General features: G+C 39.7%; 1 protein-coding gene across 8 annotated transcripts in view; it reads left to right on the top strand.

Moving 5' to 3' along the window:
• Nucleotides 1-18,392, top strand: part of KCNQ2 (potassium voltage-gated channel subfamily Q member 2) — an 86,133-nt gene that overhangs the window by 55,570 nt on the left and 12,171 nt on the right. For 5 of the 8 annotated variants that reach the window (XM_077252932.1, XM_077252927.1, XM_077252928.1 and 2 more), the window contains 3 exons: nucleotides 13,612-13,835; nucleotides 17,402-17,510; nucleotides 17,595-17,726. In XM_077252932.1, the coding sequence (XP_077109047.1) occupies nucleotides 13,612-13,835; nucleotides 17,402-17,510; nucleotides 17,595-17,726 (465 nt within the window). The remainder of the gene's footprint in view (nucleotides 1-13,611; nucleotides 13,836-17,401; nucleotides 17,511-17,594; nucleotides 17,727-18,392) is intronic. The other 3 variants (XM_077252933.1, XM_077252931.1, XM_077252926.1) reach the window with 1 other exon arrangement.

Raw genomic sequence — 18,392 nt, 5'->3', positions numbered from 1 at the left:
GTGTTATATTATTTTTATGTAGTTCATGAGACTGGCCACACGATGGCAGCACTGCCCATGTTTATATTTCCTAAGTCTTTTGGGCGCTGAGGTTTAGTTTTTCAGGTCATGGAATTTATTTTATTTTTTTAATTTCTAATCTTTTACTGTTGCTAGATAATTGTCACAGGGGGGTCCTACACTGTAATACTGCGTTACTACCTCCAGTAACCTGTGGGGGTGCCAGCCTGGCACACTAAAGCTCTATTGCTTGCCTTCTACTCTCTCTTCTAGCTCTGCTCAGTCAGCGCTCAACTATAATTAACTGTATTATTAGAGTCTGAGGTTTTCCAAAGCCCACCTGCTGCTCTGTCACCCCCCATGCTTTACACTGCAGCTCTGATGTATGCCCATTTAATCAAGTCATCGTGCAGCTATTCCTTACATATACCCCAAGTCAGTCACTTTTGCAGACATCTTAGAAGTTATGTATTTTTTTATTTTTCTTGTACGGCCATATAACAATCATATTTTGGATGTAACCATACCGTGTCACTTTGTGATGCTGCCACCTGCTGGCCATAATCATTGTCTCCTGAAGCTGGGAGACATAGGTATTGAAGTTTCCAGACATGGAGCCACCCTTCCATCAGGCGGTATGTCCGCCCCCGTAATACTGAAATATCCTGATAATTTTATTGGATCATGACAGCTCTGAGCATCTATAAAGCATCTAATTATGGCAGAACGCAGTGAGGTTGTCAACCATCGCTTAGGATTTTTTCTGCCAGGGAGGTGATATTAGGTGATCGTTTTATGGCTGAGACATTGCGGTCCTCACGGCCTGAGATGAATATGGACCCAGTCTGCAGAATAAATGTGTTACTTTGAAAAAACTTTACTATCAGTAGCCATTATACAAGGGTAACTGCATTATAGACAATTACAGTTATATGAAAAAGTTTGGGCACCCCTATTAATCTTAAACTTAATGTTTTATAAAAATTGTTTTTTTTGTAACAGCTATTTCAGTTTCATATATCTAATAACTGTTGGACACAGTAATGTTTCTGCCTTGAAATGAGGTTTATTGTACTAACAGAAAATGTGCAATCTGCTTTCAAACAAAATTTGACAGGTGCATAATGTCACCAGAAAAGTGACATTAATATTTAGTAGATCCTCCTTTTGCAAAAATAACATCCTCTAGTCGCTTCCTGTAGCTTTTAATGAGTTCCTGGATCCTGGATGAAGGTATTTTTGACCATTCCTCTTTACAAAACAATTCCAGTTCAGTTAAGTTTGATGGTCGCCGAGCATGTACAGCCCTCTTCAAATGATCCCACAGATGTTCAATGATATTCAGGTCTGGGGACTGGGATGGCCATTCCAGAACAGTGTAATTGTTCCTCTGCATGAATGCCTGAGTAGATTTGGAGCGGTGTTTTGGATCATTGTCTTGCTGAAAGATCCATTCCCTGCGTAACTTCAACTTTGTCACTGATTCATGAACATTATTGTCAAGAATCTGCTGATACTGAGAGCAATCCATGCGTCCCTCAACTTTAACAAGATTCCCGGTGCCGGCATTGGCCACACAGCCCCAAAGCATGATGGAACCTCCACCAAATTTTACTGTGGGTAGCAAGTGTTTTGCTTGGCATGCTGTGTTTTTTTGCCGCCATGCATAACGCCTTTTTGTATGACCAAACAACTCAATCTTGGTTTCATCAGTCCACAGGACCTTCTTCCAAAAAGAAATTGGCTTCTCCAAATGTGCTTTTGCATACCTCAGCCGACTCTGTGTGTGGCGTGCTTGCAGAAACGGCTTCTTTCGCATCACTCTCCCATACAGCTTCTCCTTGTGCAAAGTGCATTGTATAGTTGACCGATGCACAGTGACACCATCTACAGCAAGTTGATGCTGCAGCTCTCTGGAGGTGGTCTGAGGATTGTCCTTGACTGATCTCACCATTCTTCTCTGCCTTTCTGATGTTTTTCTTGGCCTGCCACTTCTGGCCTTAACAAGAACTGTACCTGTGTTCTTCCATTTCCTTACTATGTTCCTCACAGTGGAAATTGACAGGTTAAATCTCTGAGACAGCTTTTTGTATCCTTCCCCTGAACAACTATGTTGAATAATCTTTGTTTTCAGATCATTTGACAGTTGTTTTGAGGAGCCCATGATGCCACTCTTCAGAGGAGATTCAAACAGGAGAACAACTTGCTATTATTATTATAATCTATTGTTATTAGATATATGAAACTGAAATAGCTGTTGCCAAAAAAACAATTTTTATAAAACATTAAGCTTAAGATTAATAGGGGTGCCCAAACTTTTTCATATAACTGTATTTCACATATGTAGCAGAAGGGGAAGAGTGTGCTGATCATGTGGGGGCAGTGACCTCTCCACTCAGGTGGTGATGACAGTGGGTAAAGGGCTACATTTGATAGGAGTAGTGTCAGTGTGTTTCCATCTTAAAGGCATTAACATAAGGCACTAATATGATTATATCTGCAAGGACAGTGCTAAATGTGATGGAGCATTTCCATAATCAGGAGACAGCGTTTCCAGTATTTCAGTAGAGGCTTGTGCCAATCTTTTAGAGGCATTGACCCTGCTACTAAGAACTTAGCTGTATGTAGCATGGGTAGTGCTATACAGCTGGCAAGAGCAGAACTTTAAGTAGTTAATCTGAGTACAGCAGCGAAGATGAGTGTGTTGATCTTGCAGGAGAAAGTGACCTATCTACTCCTTATGCTAGAAATGCTAGAAGGAATATAGCTGTATTTGGCAGGGACAGTGTTAGACTATTTGCATAAAACGAGCTCTCAGTAGTTAATTTGAATACTGCAGCAGAAGATGAAAGTGTTGATCTTGGAGGAGAAAGTGACCTGTCTACCCTTATGGTAAGTTCACACAGGGCGTTTTTGCTTTTTTTTCTGCATCAAAACCTGATCATCTTGGCAGGAAAGAAGCTGCGTCAAAAATGCAGGTTTAGGTGCGTTTTTTGTTGCGTATTTGATGCGCTTTTTGGTGCTTTTTTTTCTCTTTGTCCATGCTAATGTCCTTGGATTTTCAGCAGCAAAAACGCAGCAAATAAAGATACCTGCATTTTTGCTGCGTTTTTTTCAACACCTATTCAGCAAAAACGCTGAAAGAGGAGACATGCTCTATGTCCAAAAAACACAGCAAAGCACAAAATACTGATCAAACAAAAAAACAATGTGTGTGCATGAGATTTCTGAAATCTCATAGGCTTTGCTGGTACTGTGAAAAGCAGCTGAAAATTAGCATAAAAAAACGCAGCAAAAACGCCCTGTATGAACTTACCCTTATGCTAAAAGAAATATACGGCAGCTGTGCAAGGACAGTGTTAGACATTAGGCAGGAGCAGAATGCTCAGTAATCAATCTGAATGTTGCAGAAGAAGATTAGTGTGTTTATCTTGTGGAAGATACTGACCTTACTACTTTTAAGTTAAGGTACCGTCACACTGACCAACTTTCCAACGAGAACGACAACGATCCGTGACGTTGCAGCGTCCTGGATAGTGATCTCGTTGTGTTTGACACGCAGCAGCGATCTGGATCCCGCTGTGCCATCGCTGGTCGGAGCTAGAGGTCCAGAACTTTATTTCGTCGCCAGGTCGGCGTGTATCGTCATGTTTGACATCAAAAGCAACGACGCCAGCAACGAGCATAGGGGGCGTCGCAGCGTCTTCTTCTAGCCAGTCGGTACAAACCGGCTGTTTGACATGGAGCTAACAACCAGCGAGAACGAGAAGTGAGTCACCGTTACGTCACTGGATCGCTCCTGCATCGTTCTGGAGTTGCTGTGTTTGACTTCTCTACAGCGACCTAAACAGCGACGCTCCAGCGATCTAGTTTAGGTCGGCTCGTTGTCTATATCGCCGCAGCGTCGCTGAGTGTGACGGTACCTTTACTTTCCTTTTATAAATTGTAATGTTTGACTTGTGATTCCTTGACAATATCTTCTAGTCCAATTAATGAATGACCCCATTGTATATGTGAATATGTTCAGAATTCGTCTTTGGGCATGACAGATTCCCTTTAATGTACAGTACAGACCAAAAGTTTGGACACACCTTCTCATTTAAAGATTTTTCTGTATTTTCATGACTATGAAAATTGGACATTCACACTGAAGGCATCAAAACTATGAATTAACACATGTGGAATTATATACTGTGAAACAACTGAAATTATGTCTTATATTCTAGGTTCTTCAAAGTAGCCACCTTTTGCTTTGATGACTCAGAAATCGCAGGTTAACAGCAGCTCAGATAAGAGACCAGGTCAATACCACACAGAGTTCTAGCAGCAGACACATCTCTACAACAACTGTTAAGAGGAGACTTTGTGCAGCAGGCCTTCATGGTAAAATAGCTGCTAGCAAACTGCTAAGGACAGGCAACAAGCAGAAGAGACTTGTTTGGGCTAAAGAACACAAGGAATGGACATTAGACCAGTAGAAATCTGTGCTTTGGTCTGATGAGTCCAAATTTGAGATCTTTGGTTCCAACCAGTGTCTTTGTGCGACGCAGAAAAGGTGAACGGATGGACTCTACATGCCTGGTTCCCACCGTGAAGCATGGAGGAGGAGGTGTGATGGTGTGGGGGTGCTTTGCTGGTGACACTGTTGGGGATTTATTCAAAATTGAAGGCATAATGAACCAGCATGGCTACCACAGCATCTTGCAGTGGCATGCTATTCCATCCGGTTTGGGTTTAGTTGGACCATCATTTGTTTTTCAACAGGACAATGACCCCAAACACACCTCCAGGCTGTGTAAGGGCTATTTGACCAAGAAGGAGAGTGGTGGGGTGCTACGCCATATGACCTGGCCTCCAGAGTCACCAGACCTGAACCCAATCGAGATGGTGTGGGGTGAGCTGGACCGCAGAGTGAAGGCAAAAGGGCCAACAAGTGCTAAGCATCTCTGGGAACTCCTTCAAGATTGTTGGAAGACTATTCCTGGTGACTACCTCTTGAAGCTCATCAAGAGAATGCCAAGAGTGTGCAAAGCAGTCATCAAAGCAAAAGGTGGCTACTTTGAAGAACCTAGAATATAAGACATAATTTCAGTTGTTTCACAGTATATAGTTCCACATGTGTTAATTCATAGTTTTGATGCCTTCAGTGTGAATGTACAATTTTCATAGTCATGAAAATACAGAAAAATCTTTAAATGAGAAGGTGTGTCCAAACTTTTGGTCTGTACTGTATATGGTAAGGAATCGCCGGACACCAAGGCCTTGCCATAGGGAAGTGGAATTGTATATACTGCATGAGTAGACCTTGACCAGTAGGGGGCGCCGTTCTTGATATTTCAGATTAGATTTACAATTGTATATGAATAAAAAGTTCAGTCTCTGATGAATCCCTTTGTTCCCCGCATTTTTACCCCTGTATGTGTATGTGTGAAGCAACTTTCTACTTTTAAACAACATTTCACAGGTAGAGCTTCATTTGAACGGATACCATTTTACAGGTCTTGGGTTAGGTTATAGCCTTCTTGTTTGCCCTCCTGAATATGTATGTGTCCTACAGATTCCAAGTGGCACTCAGCCGAATTTTGAATGCAGCTCTGGATGTAACTAGAGTATAAAACATAATTAAACCCTAGATTATTACATTATGCTTTAAATTATTAATGCAACATTGTTTAAAAGTGGAACTTCCTTTATGGATGTGTGAATTTTAGCCATTATTTTTGCCTAACGCACTATTTTTCATGGTCCTGGAGATGTCTTTGAGGATTCTCCAAAGTCCTGTCTTTGTTCCATAGCTTTGCATGTAAAGGAGACTAATTTTTTACTTTCCCCTAATTTTCAGTAAAGGCAAAACACTCTGCAGCTGCTGCGCGGGGGACAATAGGTACCGTGAGAGACCACCACTAGGACCCCTCCAAGCTGCACGTCCTGCCCCAGATCGGTTTTCTAACCCTGTAGTGTCTCAGTAGAGTTTCCACAAGTCCAGGTTCTCCTGATCGTTTCTGTTCAAACACAGTTAGTCTACTCATCCCAGTAGCCCAAAATGTTCCTCTTGGCCACAGGTGACTCTGTGACTTTTGGCAACTCTGCTCAGCTTTAATCTAACATGTTAACCCTCTAACCTTGATGTGTCCACCTCCTCGGCTACTGTGGTCCAGGCTTACGTTAACATTACTAAAACACTAAGATGACATTTATCCATCTAACTATTCCATATTTGCCCTAAAATTTTCTTAAGTCTTTTCTTTCACTATTGTAAAAAAAAAGAAATGTGGATTAGTTACTTGAAGGGGGTTTTCAGGAATTCTCATATTGGAGGAGTAGACTGAGGGTATGTGCACACGTTGCGGATTCTGCTGCGGATTTTTCTACACTTTTCTATTGGTGCTTGTTGAAAACCGCTGCGGAATCCGCAGAAAGAATTGACATGCTGCGGAAAATAATCCGCTGCGTTTACGCGCGGAATTTTCCGCAGTATGTGCACAGCGGGTTTTTTTCCCCATGGGTTTACATGGTACTGTAAACTTTGGGAAAACTGCTGCGGATCCGCAGCGTCGGATCCGAAGCAAAATCCGCAGCGTGTGCACATACCCTTAGACTAAGGCCGGGATCACACACAGCGAGATACGGCTGAGTCTCGCAGGTTAAAACCAAGCTCTGGCACCGGCACTCCAGAGCGGAGCGTACGGCCGCATAGCAATACATGGAGCCATGTACTGTGTAATGGCTGTGTATGTCCATGCAGAGCTGCTCCAGTTAATGGTCCACACAAGCCACAGCTCTTTGTCAAGGGAGGTGGCACAAATCACTTATGATAAGTGAGTATATCGACGGAAAACCAGGGGATCATAGCTGCTCATTTCTGGGGTAACACATTGAGTCCTGTGATATGCCAACGTTAGAGCATCCTGAGACCACTTGTGTGGGGGCTTCTCATTCATGGAGGGGGCTCATTCACAATTTGTTCCAGGAACATGGCCATGAATAAAGAGCGACATCTAGCATTCTCCAAGATCAACTTCTCCCAACAGTCCAGGAGCAATTTGGGGATGAACAATGATTTTTCCAGCATGATGGAGACTATGTCACAAGGCAAAATTGATAACTAAGTGGCTTAGTGAACAAAACATTAACATTTTTGCATCAAAGCCAGGGAACTCCCCAGATCTTAATCCCATTGAGGCTATGTGCACACATTGCGGATTGGTGTGCGGATTTTTCTGCACTGTTTTTGCAAAATCCGCAGGTAAACCGCACTGCGGATTACCCGCGGATTTACTGCGGTATTCGTGCGTTTGTGCGGATTCCAACTGCGGTTTTACACCTGCGGATTCCTATTATGGAGCAGGTGTAAACCGCTGCAGAATCCACACAAAGAATTTAAATGCTGCGTTTCTGTGCGTTTTTTTCCGCAGCATGTGCACTGTGGATTTGGTTTTCCATACGTTTATATGGTACGGTACAAAGCATGTAAAACAGCTGCGGATCCACAGCAAAATCCGCAACGTGTGCACATAGCCTGAGAACCTTTGGTCAAACCTCAAAGAGCGAGAGGACAAATAAAATCCAGAATTTGTGATAAATTCCAAGCACTGATTAGACAAGAATGGGCGGCCATCAGTCAGGATTTGGCCTAGAAGCAGATATCCAGCTGCCAGGGTGAAGAGCAGAAGTCATGAAAACTAAGGGACAACCCTGTAAATAATGAGTCTTTACATAAACATGTATTTGTCAGTAAATGTTTGATATGTTTCTTATTGAACTTCAGTAACCACAGAAACATCTGACTAAAAAATCTAAAAACATTAAAGTAGCATACTGTGTGAGAACAAAAATATGTCTCAAAACTTTTGGCTACAACTGAATACTTTTTAGAGACAGTATTATAGTGGTTATTTATTTAGCACCATTGGTTCCATGATACTGTACATGTGAAGTGGGTTTACATGTATAAATTACAATGATCAAACAGTGACAGACTGGTACAGAGGGGGAGAGGACCCTACTCACTTGGACTTCTAATATATTCTTTTTTCATAGGGCCAGTATTATAGTAGGTATATATTCTTGTACATAGGGGCAGTATTATAGTAGTTATATTCTTGTACATAGGGGCAGTATTGTAGTAGTTATATTCTTGTACATAGGGGCAGTATTATAGTAGGTATATATTCTTGTACATAGGGGCAGTATTATAGTAGTTATATTCTTGTACATAGGGGAGCAGGATTATAGTAGTTATATTCTTGTACATAGGGGCAGAATTATAGTAGTTATATTCTTGTACATAGGGGCAGTATTATAGTAGTTATATTCTTGTATATAGGGGCAATATTATAGTAGTTATATTCTTGTACATAGGGGCAGTGTTATAGTTGTTATATTCTTGTACATAGGGCAGTATAATAGTAGTTATATTCTTGTACATAGGGGCAGTATTATAGTAGTTATATTCTTGTACATAGGGGCAGTATTATAGTTGTTATATTCTTGTATATAGGGGCAGTATTATAGTAGTTATATTCTTGTACATAGGGGCAATATTATAGTAGTTATATTCTTGTACATAGGGGCAGTATTATAGTTGTTATATTCTTGTACATAGGGGCAGTATTATAGTTGTTATATTCTTGTACATAGGGGCAGTATTATAGTAGTTATATTCTTGTATATAGGGGCAGTATTATAGTAGTTATATTCTTGTACATAGGGGCAGTATTATAGTAGTTATATTCTTGTACATAGGGGCAGTATTATAGTTGTTATATTCTTGTACATAGGGGCAGTATTATAGTAGTTATATTCTTGTATATAGGGGCAGTATTATAGTAGTTATATTCTTGTATATAGGGGCAATATTATAGTAGTTATATTCTTGTACATAGGGGCAGTGTTATAGTTGTTATATTCTTGTACATAGGGGAGCAGGATTATAGTAGTTATATTCTTGTACATAGGGGCAGAATTATAGTAGTTATATTCTTGTACATAGGGGCAGAATTATAGTAGTTATATTCTTGTACATAGGGGGCAGTATTATAGTAGTTATATTCTTGTACATAGCAGTATTATAGTAGTTATATTCTTGTACATAGGGGTCAGTATTATAGTAGTTATATTCTTGTATATAGGGGCAATATTATAGTAGTTATATTCTTGTACATAGGGGCAGTATTATAGTAGTTATATTCTTGTACATAGTGGCAGTATTATAGTAGTTATATTCTTGTACATAGGGGAGCAGGATTATAGTAGTTATATTCTTGTACATAGGGGCAGAATTATAGTAGTTATATTCTTGTACATAGGGGGCAGTATTATAGTAGTTAAATTCTTGTACATAGGGGAGCAGGATTATAGTAGTTATATTCTTGTACATAGGGGTCAGTATTATAGTAGTTATATTCTTGTATATAGGGGCAATATTATAGTAGTTATATTCTTGTACATAGGGGCAGTGTTATAGTTGTTATATTCTTGTACATAGGGCAGTATAATAGTAGTTATATTCTTGTACATAGGGGCAGTATTATAGTAGTTATATTCTTGTACATAGGGGCAGTATTATAGTAGTTATATTCTTGTATATAGGGGCAGTATTATAGTAGTTATATTCTTGTACATAGGGGCAATATTATAGTAGTTATATTCTTGTACATAGGGGCAGTATTATAGTTGTTATATTCTTGTACATAGGGGCAGTATTATAGTTGTTATATTCTTGTATATAGGGGCAGTATTATAGTAGTTATATTCTTGTATATAGGGGCAGTATTATAGTAGTTATATTCTTGTACATAGGGGCAGTATTATAGTAGTTATATTCTTGTACATAGGGGCAGTATTATAGTTGTTATATTCTTGTACATAGGGGCAGTATTATAGTAGTTATATTCTTGTATATAGGGGCAGTATTATAGTAGTTATATTCTTGTATATAGGGGCAATATTATAGTAGTTATATTCTTGTACATAGGGGCAGTGTTATAGTTGTTATATTCTTGTACATAGGGGAGCAGGATTATAGTAGTTATATTCTTGTACATAGGGGCAGAATTATAGTAGTTATATTCTTGTACATAGGGGCAGAATTATAGTAGTTATATTCTTGTACATAGGGGGCAGTATTATAGTAGTTATATTCTTGTACATAGGGGAGCAGGATTATAGTAGTTATATTCTTGTACATAAGGGTCAGTATTATAGTAGTTATATTCTTGTATATAGGGGCAATATTATAGTAGTTATATTCTTGTACATAGGGGCAGTGTTATAGTTGTTATATTCTTGTACATAGGGCAGTATAATAGTAGTTATATTCTTGTACATAGGGGCAGTATTATAGTTGTTATATTCTTGTACATAGGGGCAGTATTATAGTAGTTATATTCTTGTATATAGGGGCAGTATTATAGTAGTTATATTCTTGTACATAGGGGCAGTGTTATAGTTGTTATATTCTTGTACATAGGGGCAGTATTATAGTTGTTATATTCTTGTACATAGGGGCAGTATTATAGTAGTTATATTCTTGTATATAGGGGCAGTATTATAGTAGTTATATTCTTGTACATAGGGGCAGTATTATAGTAGTTATATTCTTGTACATAGGGGCAGTATTATAGTAGTTATATTCTTGTATATAGGGGCAGTATTATAGTAGTTATATTCTTGTACATAGGGGCAGTATTATAGTAGTTATATTCTTGTATATAGGGGCAGTATTATAGTAGATATATTCTTGTACATAGGGAGCAGTATTATAGTAGTTATATTCTTGTACATAGGCGCAGTATTATAGTAGTTATATTCTTGTACATAGGTGCAGTATTATATTAGTTATATTCTTGTACATAGGAGCAGTATTATAGTAGTTCTATTCTTGTACAGAGGGGGCAGTATTATAGTAGTTATATTCTTATACATGGAGTATAATAGTAGTTATATTCTTGTACATATGGGCAGTATTATAGTAGTTATATTCTTGTACATAGGTGCAGTATTATATTAGTTATATTCTTGTACATAGGGAGCCGTATTATAGTAGTTATATTCTTGTACATAGGCGCAGTATTATAGTAGTTATATTCTTGTACAGAGGGGGCAGTATTATAGTAGTTATATTCTTATACATGGAGTATAATAGTAGTTATATTCTTGTACATAGGTGCAGTATTATAGTAGTTATATTCTTGTATATAGGGTCAGTATTATAGTAGTTATTTTCTTGTACATGGGGCAGTATTATAGTAGTTATATTCTTGTATATAGGGTCAGTATTATACTAGTCATATTCTTGTACATAGAGGGCAGTATTATAGTAGTTTTATTCCTGTACATAGTGGGCAGTATTATAGTAGTTGTATTCTTGTACATAAGGGTAGTATTATAGTAGTTATATTCTTGTACATACGGGGCAGTATTGTAGTAGTTATATTCCTGTACATAGTGGCAGTATTATAGTAGTTATATTTTTGTACATAGGGGCAGTAATATAGTAGTTATATTCTTGTACATAGGGGCAGTATTATACTAGTCATATTCTTGTACATAGAGGGCAGTATTATAGTAGCTATATTCTTGTACATAGGGGGCAGTATTGTAGCAGTTATATTCCTGTACATAGTAGCAGTATTATAGTAGTTATATTTTTGTACATAGAGGGCAGTATTATAGCAGTTATATTCTTGTACATAGGAGGCAGTATTATAGTAGTTATATTCTTGTACATAGGTAGAAGTTATATACAGAGAGCTACAATCATAGTAGTTATATTTTTCCCTATGAGGAAGAGTGTTGTATTCCTGTGTGCCAATGTAACTGGGAAATTTCCAATATTCATTATGGGTGGAGAATACACAGATTTAGGCATTCCACCTGCAGGCTAATTCAGACACATTGCCTGTTATTTATCTTCATGCATCAGCTAATTATTTAACCCCTCTTACACAATGCTTCTTTAGTCCCACACTCCTCATTCCACCATTGCATCTTGGTTTCCACGTGTCTTGCGTTGTCTGCTTACAGCACCTTTGTGTCGTCATTACGCTTTGCTATATCAAACACTTATTTGCTATATGCATGAAAACACAGTCTTATATGTGATTTTTCCATGATACATTGTTTCAGTCTTCAAAACAATGAATGCATAAATGTTGAATGTTCCAACACTTCACAAGTATTGGAACGCTCCTTGTATAGGCTTTAAGACCAGCCTTGCACTTTAAAAGTTACCCCATTTGTAGCCTTTACTTTTAAAGGGAGTTTGTTAATGATCAGTTGACTTTAGAACAGCGATCTTCAACCCAAAGCGCAATCATACTGCATATCCTGAAAGCCTGAGACTGGATAGACACAGTTTGAAGTCAACTACTTTGATTATTCCATATGCTATCAGTCTGAAAGGACAGATCTCTGTCCATTTCAAGTGTCAATATAACAAGTAATAATAATAATAATAATCTTTATTTTTATATAGCGCTAACATATTACGCAGCGCTTTACAGGTTGCACACATCATCATCGCTGTCCCCGATGGGGCTCACAATCTAAATTCCCTATAAGTATGTCTTTGGAATGTGGGAGGAAACCGGAGTGCCCGGAGGAAACCCACGCAAACACGGAGAGAACATACAAACTCTTTGCAGATGTTGTCCAAGGTGGGATTAGAACCCAGGACTCCAGCGCTGCAAGGCTGCTGTGCTAACCACTGCGCCACCGTGCTGCCCGCGCCAAGTCATTCAGCATTCACTCCCCTTAATAATCAGTCACCTGTAATACTCCTAGCAGATGTAGTCATTTAAAGGGAATCTGTCAGCAGGTTTGTGCTATGTATTCTGACAGCATTATGATGTAGGGACAGAGACCCTGATTCTAGTGTTGAACACTTAATTTACTGGGTGCAGTTGATAGAATCAGTTTTCTCTGCTACAGATCTAGCAGCGCATGTTGAATCCTGTAGAACCCCACCCACACCAGTAATTGGCTGCTTTCTGTTTGCACTGTGCATAGGCAGCAAGGTGCTAATCAGTGCTGGTGGCAGGGTTGGACTAGGAGGCACCAAACAGCTTGTGCTGTAGTGATAATCTCCTGCTGATAAAAAACTGATTGTATTGAAGCAGTAAAACACAGTCCAGTAAGTGAGACATTGCAAGAATCAGGGTCTCTGCCTCTACTGTAGATCATGCTGGTCACAGACTAAGCCTGCTGACAGGATAATTCGGTCACATAAAACTGGTGTAGAGATCTCCTAATGTGACATACCTTTGGATGTCCATATCACTGCCTAAGTCACTGCTTGGCCCAACATGGTGGCTACAATAAACAAAGGAATATCTTGATGTATTCCTATTGGTATAAGAAGAATTAGTTTTTAGTGGTGGAGTCATTGACAGGCCGAGATTATAAACCGTTAAGGATGTGTTCTCAGATGGCGTTGGACAAAGAAGTTGTGCTGGGCTTTCTAGTGCCAAATGTTTCATTGCACTGGTCTAGGAGGTAGAAAGCAGGTCTTGCATTGCTCATTCATATATTTCTTTTGTATCGTACTAATTTTTCTTTACAAGTTATTTTCGGGATTCTTGGTCAGCGCCTTTATTTTGTGTCCCGCAGCCAGAAAGTGAGCTTGAAGGAGAGGGTGTTTTCTAGCCCCAGAAATGTTGCTGCAAAAGGAAAAGGTTCTCCTCAATCTCAAGGGGTGCGTCGTTCCCCCAGCGCGGACCAAAGCATGGAGGAGAGTCCAAGCAAGGTGCCCAAGAGCTGGAGCTTTGGAGATCGAGGACGGACTAGACAGGCTTTCCGCATCAAGGGATCAGCATCACGGCAGAACTCTGAAGGTGGGGTCATTGATGGACCTGATGTGATCTAGATCCATGAGCTAATAAAAATAGTTCCAGCTTCTCAATGGTCTAAGGTAGTAAAGAGTCTAATGCCATTTTCACTAATAGTCTGTAGCCCTGGTCGTTTGTGTAAAGATTAATGCTTGTGTCTTCATTGATCGTGGAGGGGTTAAAGGGAATTTGTCATCAGAAAATGACCTACTGTTTAAATTAGGTTTTTATGTTAAATGTCTTTGTAAGAAAAAAATAATTTTTCAAATGAAAATCTGTATAACAAAATAGAAATCTTGCAATTTTCACACTGACCACTTTTTCAGGAGGAGTTTTCAGTAGTCTCATTATCATCACTGACAGGATTGTAATGAAAGGTAACCGGTCTATTCATTGTACTAGGTGATGTCACAGTTGCCCCTGCTCCCACTCCTTTCCTAATGACCTTTGCACATGCTCATTAGATGCTTCATTACTAAGGATAGAGCCTAGATGAGTCTATTGCTGTTAATATACATGTGAATTTCCTACAATAACAGGAGGTGAGAAACTAGAATAACCCCAGTTGTAGAAATGGGAAGATTTCTAATCCTTTTTTAATATTCAGATTATATTCTGAAAAGTAAAGGAATAAAATACCCATATTTTTGAAAACATACACACATTATAAAAACCTGATTCAAACATCAGATCATTTGCTGATGATGATGGCCCATTCCCTTTAAGGTTTGTGATTGACTTTGTGGTCTAGGATAATGTAACAATTAATACTGATACAATATATCTGGTAGTCTAAAACAGAGAAAGATTTAGTACACACTTTCCTAGTAGTCAGTGATAGTAAAGGGATAAATCTATGTTTCTCCAGTGGTATAGGATAGTGTAGGATTTAAAGGGGTTGCCCACTTCTTGGACAACTCTTTCTGAATCCCAATGTTTACCCCCTGAGAAAAAAAATAATAACCAAAACTCACCTCCGGAGCCGGTGTTGTTCGGCTTTGGCTCTCCCGCAGCTTGCGTGACATTATGTCACATGATTCCTGTGGCCAATCAGCGCTGGCTTCACTCTCCTCTCCTATAGACGTAATTGACATTGGGGGGAAGGGACAGGGCGGCTACAGCTATCACTTCCTCTGTCTGTCTTGATTTGCCTGATGGCTTGGGAAGTAAATCCAGCGCAGATTGGCCACAGGAATCGCATGACATAACATGTCACGCAATCCCCGGGAAAACTAGTGCCGCCACCAGATGTGAGGATAGGTGTTATTATTTTACTGCGGGGAAACATAGGGATTCAGAAGGAGTTATCCAAGTAGTGGACAACCCAGTCTGAAGAGCTTGTCCGGTCACACATATTAATGGGGCTATCCACATGAGATCATTTTGGGTCTGACAGCTGTTATAATCTGCGGCCGCTACTGGAAGTGAACATTTTCAACTGAGCTGATCTAGGAGCTGTTCTGCAGGACCCGCCAGCAGCCTCTACACTGCGTTGTTTATTCCACAGCATGTCACTTCTTTGTGCGAATTCCGCAGCGGTTTACATCTTCTCCATAATAGGAATCCGCAGGTGTAAAACCGCAGGTGGAATCCACACAAAATCCGCAAAAAAGGCGGTAATTCCACAGGTAATCCCCAGTGCGGTTTACCTGCGGATTTGCCAAAATAAGTCCTTAATAATCCGCAGGACTTCGGCAACGTGTGCACGTAGCCTCAGGGTAACAATTTTTTTTAATAAGATAATTTAAAAAAAAAAATCACATAACTTATATAAGTGACCCTGTGCTGTAGTTTGGCAATTGGAGATGTAGGTAATATAGCCCACTGATGTTTTATAGTGTAATTATTATAAGCAGTATTACAATGGGGAAAATAAGTATTTGATACACTGCCCATTTTGCAGGTTTTCCCTCCTACAAAGAAAGGAGTTGTGTAATTTTTATCATAGGTACACTTCAACTGTGAGAGACTGAATCTAAAAAGAAAATTACATTGTATGATTTTTACATAATGAATTAGCATTTTATTGCATGAAATAAGTATTCAATTCCATAAAACAACAGAACTTAATATTTGGTACCGAAACCTTTGTTTGTAGTTACAGAGCTCGGATGTTTCGTGTGGTTCTTGACCAAGTTTGCACACACTGCAGCAGGGATTTTGACCCACTCCTCCATACAGATCTTCTCCAGATCTTTCAGGTTTCGGGGCTGTCCCTGGGCAACATTGAGTGTCCGCTCACTCCAAAGATTTTCTGTTGGGTTCAGAAATGGAGACTGAGTAGGCCACTCCCAAGTCCTTAAAATGCGTCTTACGGAGCCACTTCTTAGTTGACCTGGCTGTGTGTTTCGGGTCATTGTCATGCTGGAAGACCACAGCCCATTTTCAGTGCTTATTGAATGAAGGAAGTTGTTGGTCAAAATCTCGCGATACATTACCCCATCCATCCCCCCTTCAATATGGTGCAGTCATCCTGTCCCTTTTGCAGAAAAACACCCCCAAAGTATGTTTCCCCACCATGCTTCACGGTTGGAATGGTGTTCTTGGGGTTGTACTCATCATTCTTCTTCTTCATCCAAACACGGCGAATGGAGTTGATACCAAAAAAGTTCTATTTTGGTCTCATCTGACCACATGACTTTCTCCCATGCCTGCTGTGGATCATCTAGATGGTCATTGGTGAACATCAAATGAACCTAGACATGTGCTGGCATGAGCAGAGGGACCTTGGGTGCCCTGCAGGATTTTAATCCATGACGGGATATGTTACTAACAGTAATGCTTATGGTCCCAGCTGGACCATTGTGCAGGTCCTCCTGTGTAGTTCTGGGCTGATTCCTTACCTTTCTCAGAATCATTCTTACCCCATAAAGCGAGATCTGTCATGAAGCCCCAGACCGCGGAACACTGACAGTCATCGTGTGTTTCTTTCATTTTCTAATAAATGTGCGAACAGTTGATGCATTCTCATCTAGCTGCCTGGCTATTGTCCTGTAGCCCATCCCAGCCTTGCACAGGTCTACAATTTTGACACTGGTGTCCTTAGACAGCTGTTTGGTCTTGGCCATGGTGGAGAGATTGGAGTGTGATTGATTGAGTGTGTGGACAGGTGTCTTTTATACAGGTAACGAGTTCAAACAGGTACAATTAATATTGGTAATGAGTGCAGAGTAGGAGGGCTTCTAAAAGAAAAGCTAACAAGTATGTGAGAGCCAGAATTCTTGCTGGTTGGTAGGTGATCAAATACTTATTTCATGCAATACAATTCAATTTAATTATGTAAAAATCATACAATGTGATTTTCTGCTTTTTATCTTAAGATTCTGTCTCTCACAGTTGAACTGTACCTACAATAAAAATTACAGCCCTCTCCATTCTTTGTAGGTGGGAAAACTTGCTAAATTGGCAGTGTATCACATACTAATTTTCCCCACTGTATTTCCTCCCACCTTCCGTCTTCCTTTGTTCTCGGTTATGTGACCTAATTTTACATTTGTAGTAATCTTTAAAAACAAAAAAGATCTCCTTCACTTTGCTTAAATAATGTTATTCATGGAGGGTTCTCCACCCAGCAGCCAGCCTCCCTGGGGAGGAGATTCCTGAGGACAACCGGAGCTGCAACTGTGAGTTTCTCGCTGAAGACCTTACTCCTGGTCTCAAGGCTTCAATTCGAGCCGTGTGGTAAGTCTTCTAAATTTCACCAAGTCATCCACAGTGAGGAACTAGACTTTTCAATGACTGACCTGTTTACTGTTGTATCTTTAGCGTAATGAAATTTATGGTATCAAAGCGGAAATTCAAGGAAAGTCTCCGACCCTATGATGTGATGGATGTGATAGAGCAGTACTCAGCTGGACATCTCGACATGCTTGCGCGTATCAAAAATCTGCAATCCAGGCAAGGAATCTTCTCAACTTCTCTTCCTGCCATATACACACAATAATATACACATTTATGAGCAGATCCTTCAACTACTACAGAGTCTGAAGTCAATAATATGTAAAATGTGGGTAGCCATATGTAGAGAATACGGACTACACCACTATGTTAATCCCTCAGTTATGGGATTTATATATATTACATTCAGTGACCCAAAAGATTCTAGAGCTTGTATGTAGAAATGTTGATATCATTGTCGGATTACGGTTCACATTGTCTGATGTGTATCCATGCAACCCAGAGTGTATTCGAGTGGTGAAATATGGCCGACGCAGAGCTGCTTCACGCTCCTTGTCGGGGATAACATGTTCGACCATTTGGTTTAGTTGATTACCTCTGATAAAAGCGCTGAGTTTCAATAGCTTGCTGAACTTAAATATGAATCATAAGGTGGAAAATTGGTCCAAGTTACCGCATGCTGAGATCATGAAGGTGGCTTCAATGAAAACAGGATCATGAAGAATTGATCAGGGCTAAGTCCAATGATATAGGGAGGACATATTGTAAAGTTAGCCCGTCTAAACCCATGCAACATCCAATACATGAGCTGAACAATTATAGGAGAAAAGGGAACATGCTATCAAACAGGAGCCACCAATACATAATCAATATTTTGTTAAGAGT

Source organism: Ranitomeya variabilis, chromosome 4, assembly GCF_051348905.1.
Source record: "Ranitomeya variabilis isolate aRanVar5 chromosome 4, aRanVar5.hap1, whole genome shotgun sequence".
Taxonomy (NCBI): Eukaryota; Metazoa; Chordata; class Amphibia; order Anura; family Dendrobatidae; genus Ranitomeya; species Ranitomeya variabilis.
This window is presented reverse-complemented; position numbering and strand designations above follow the sequence as displayed.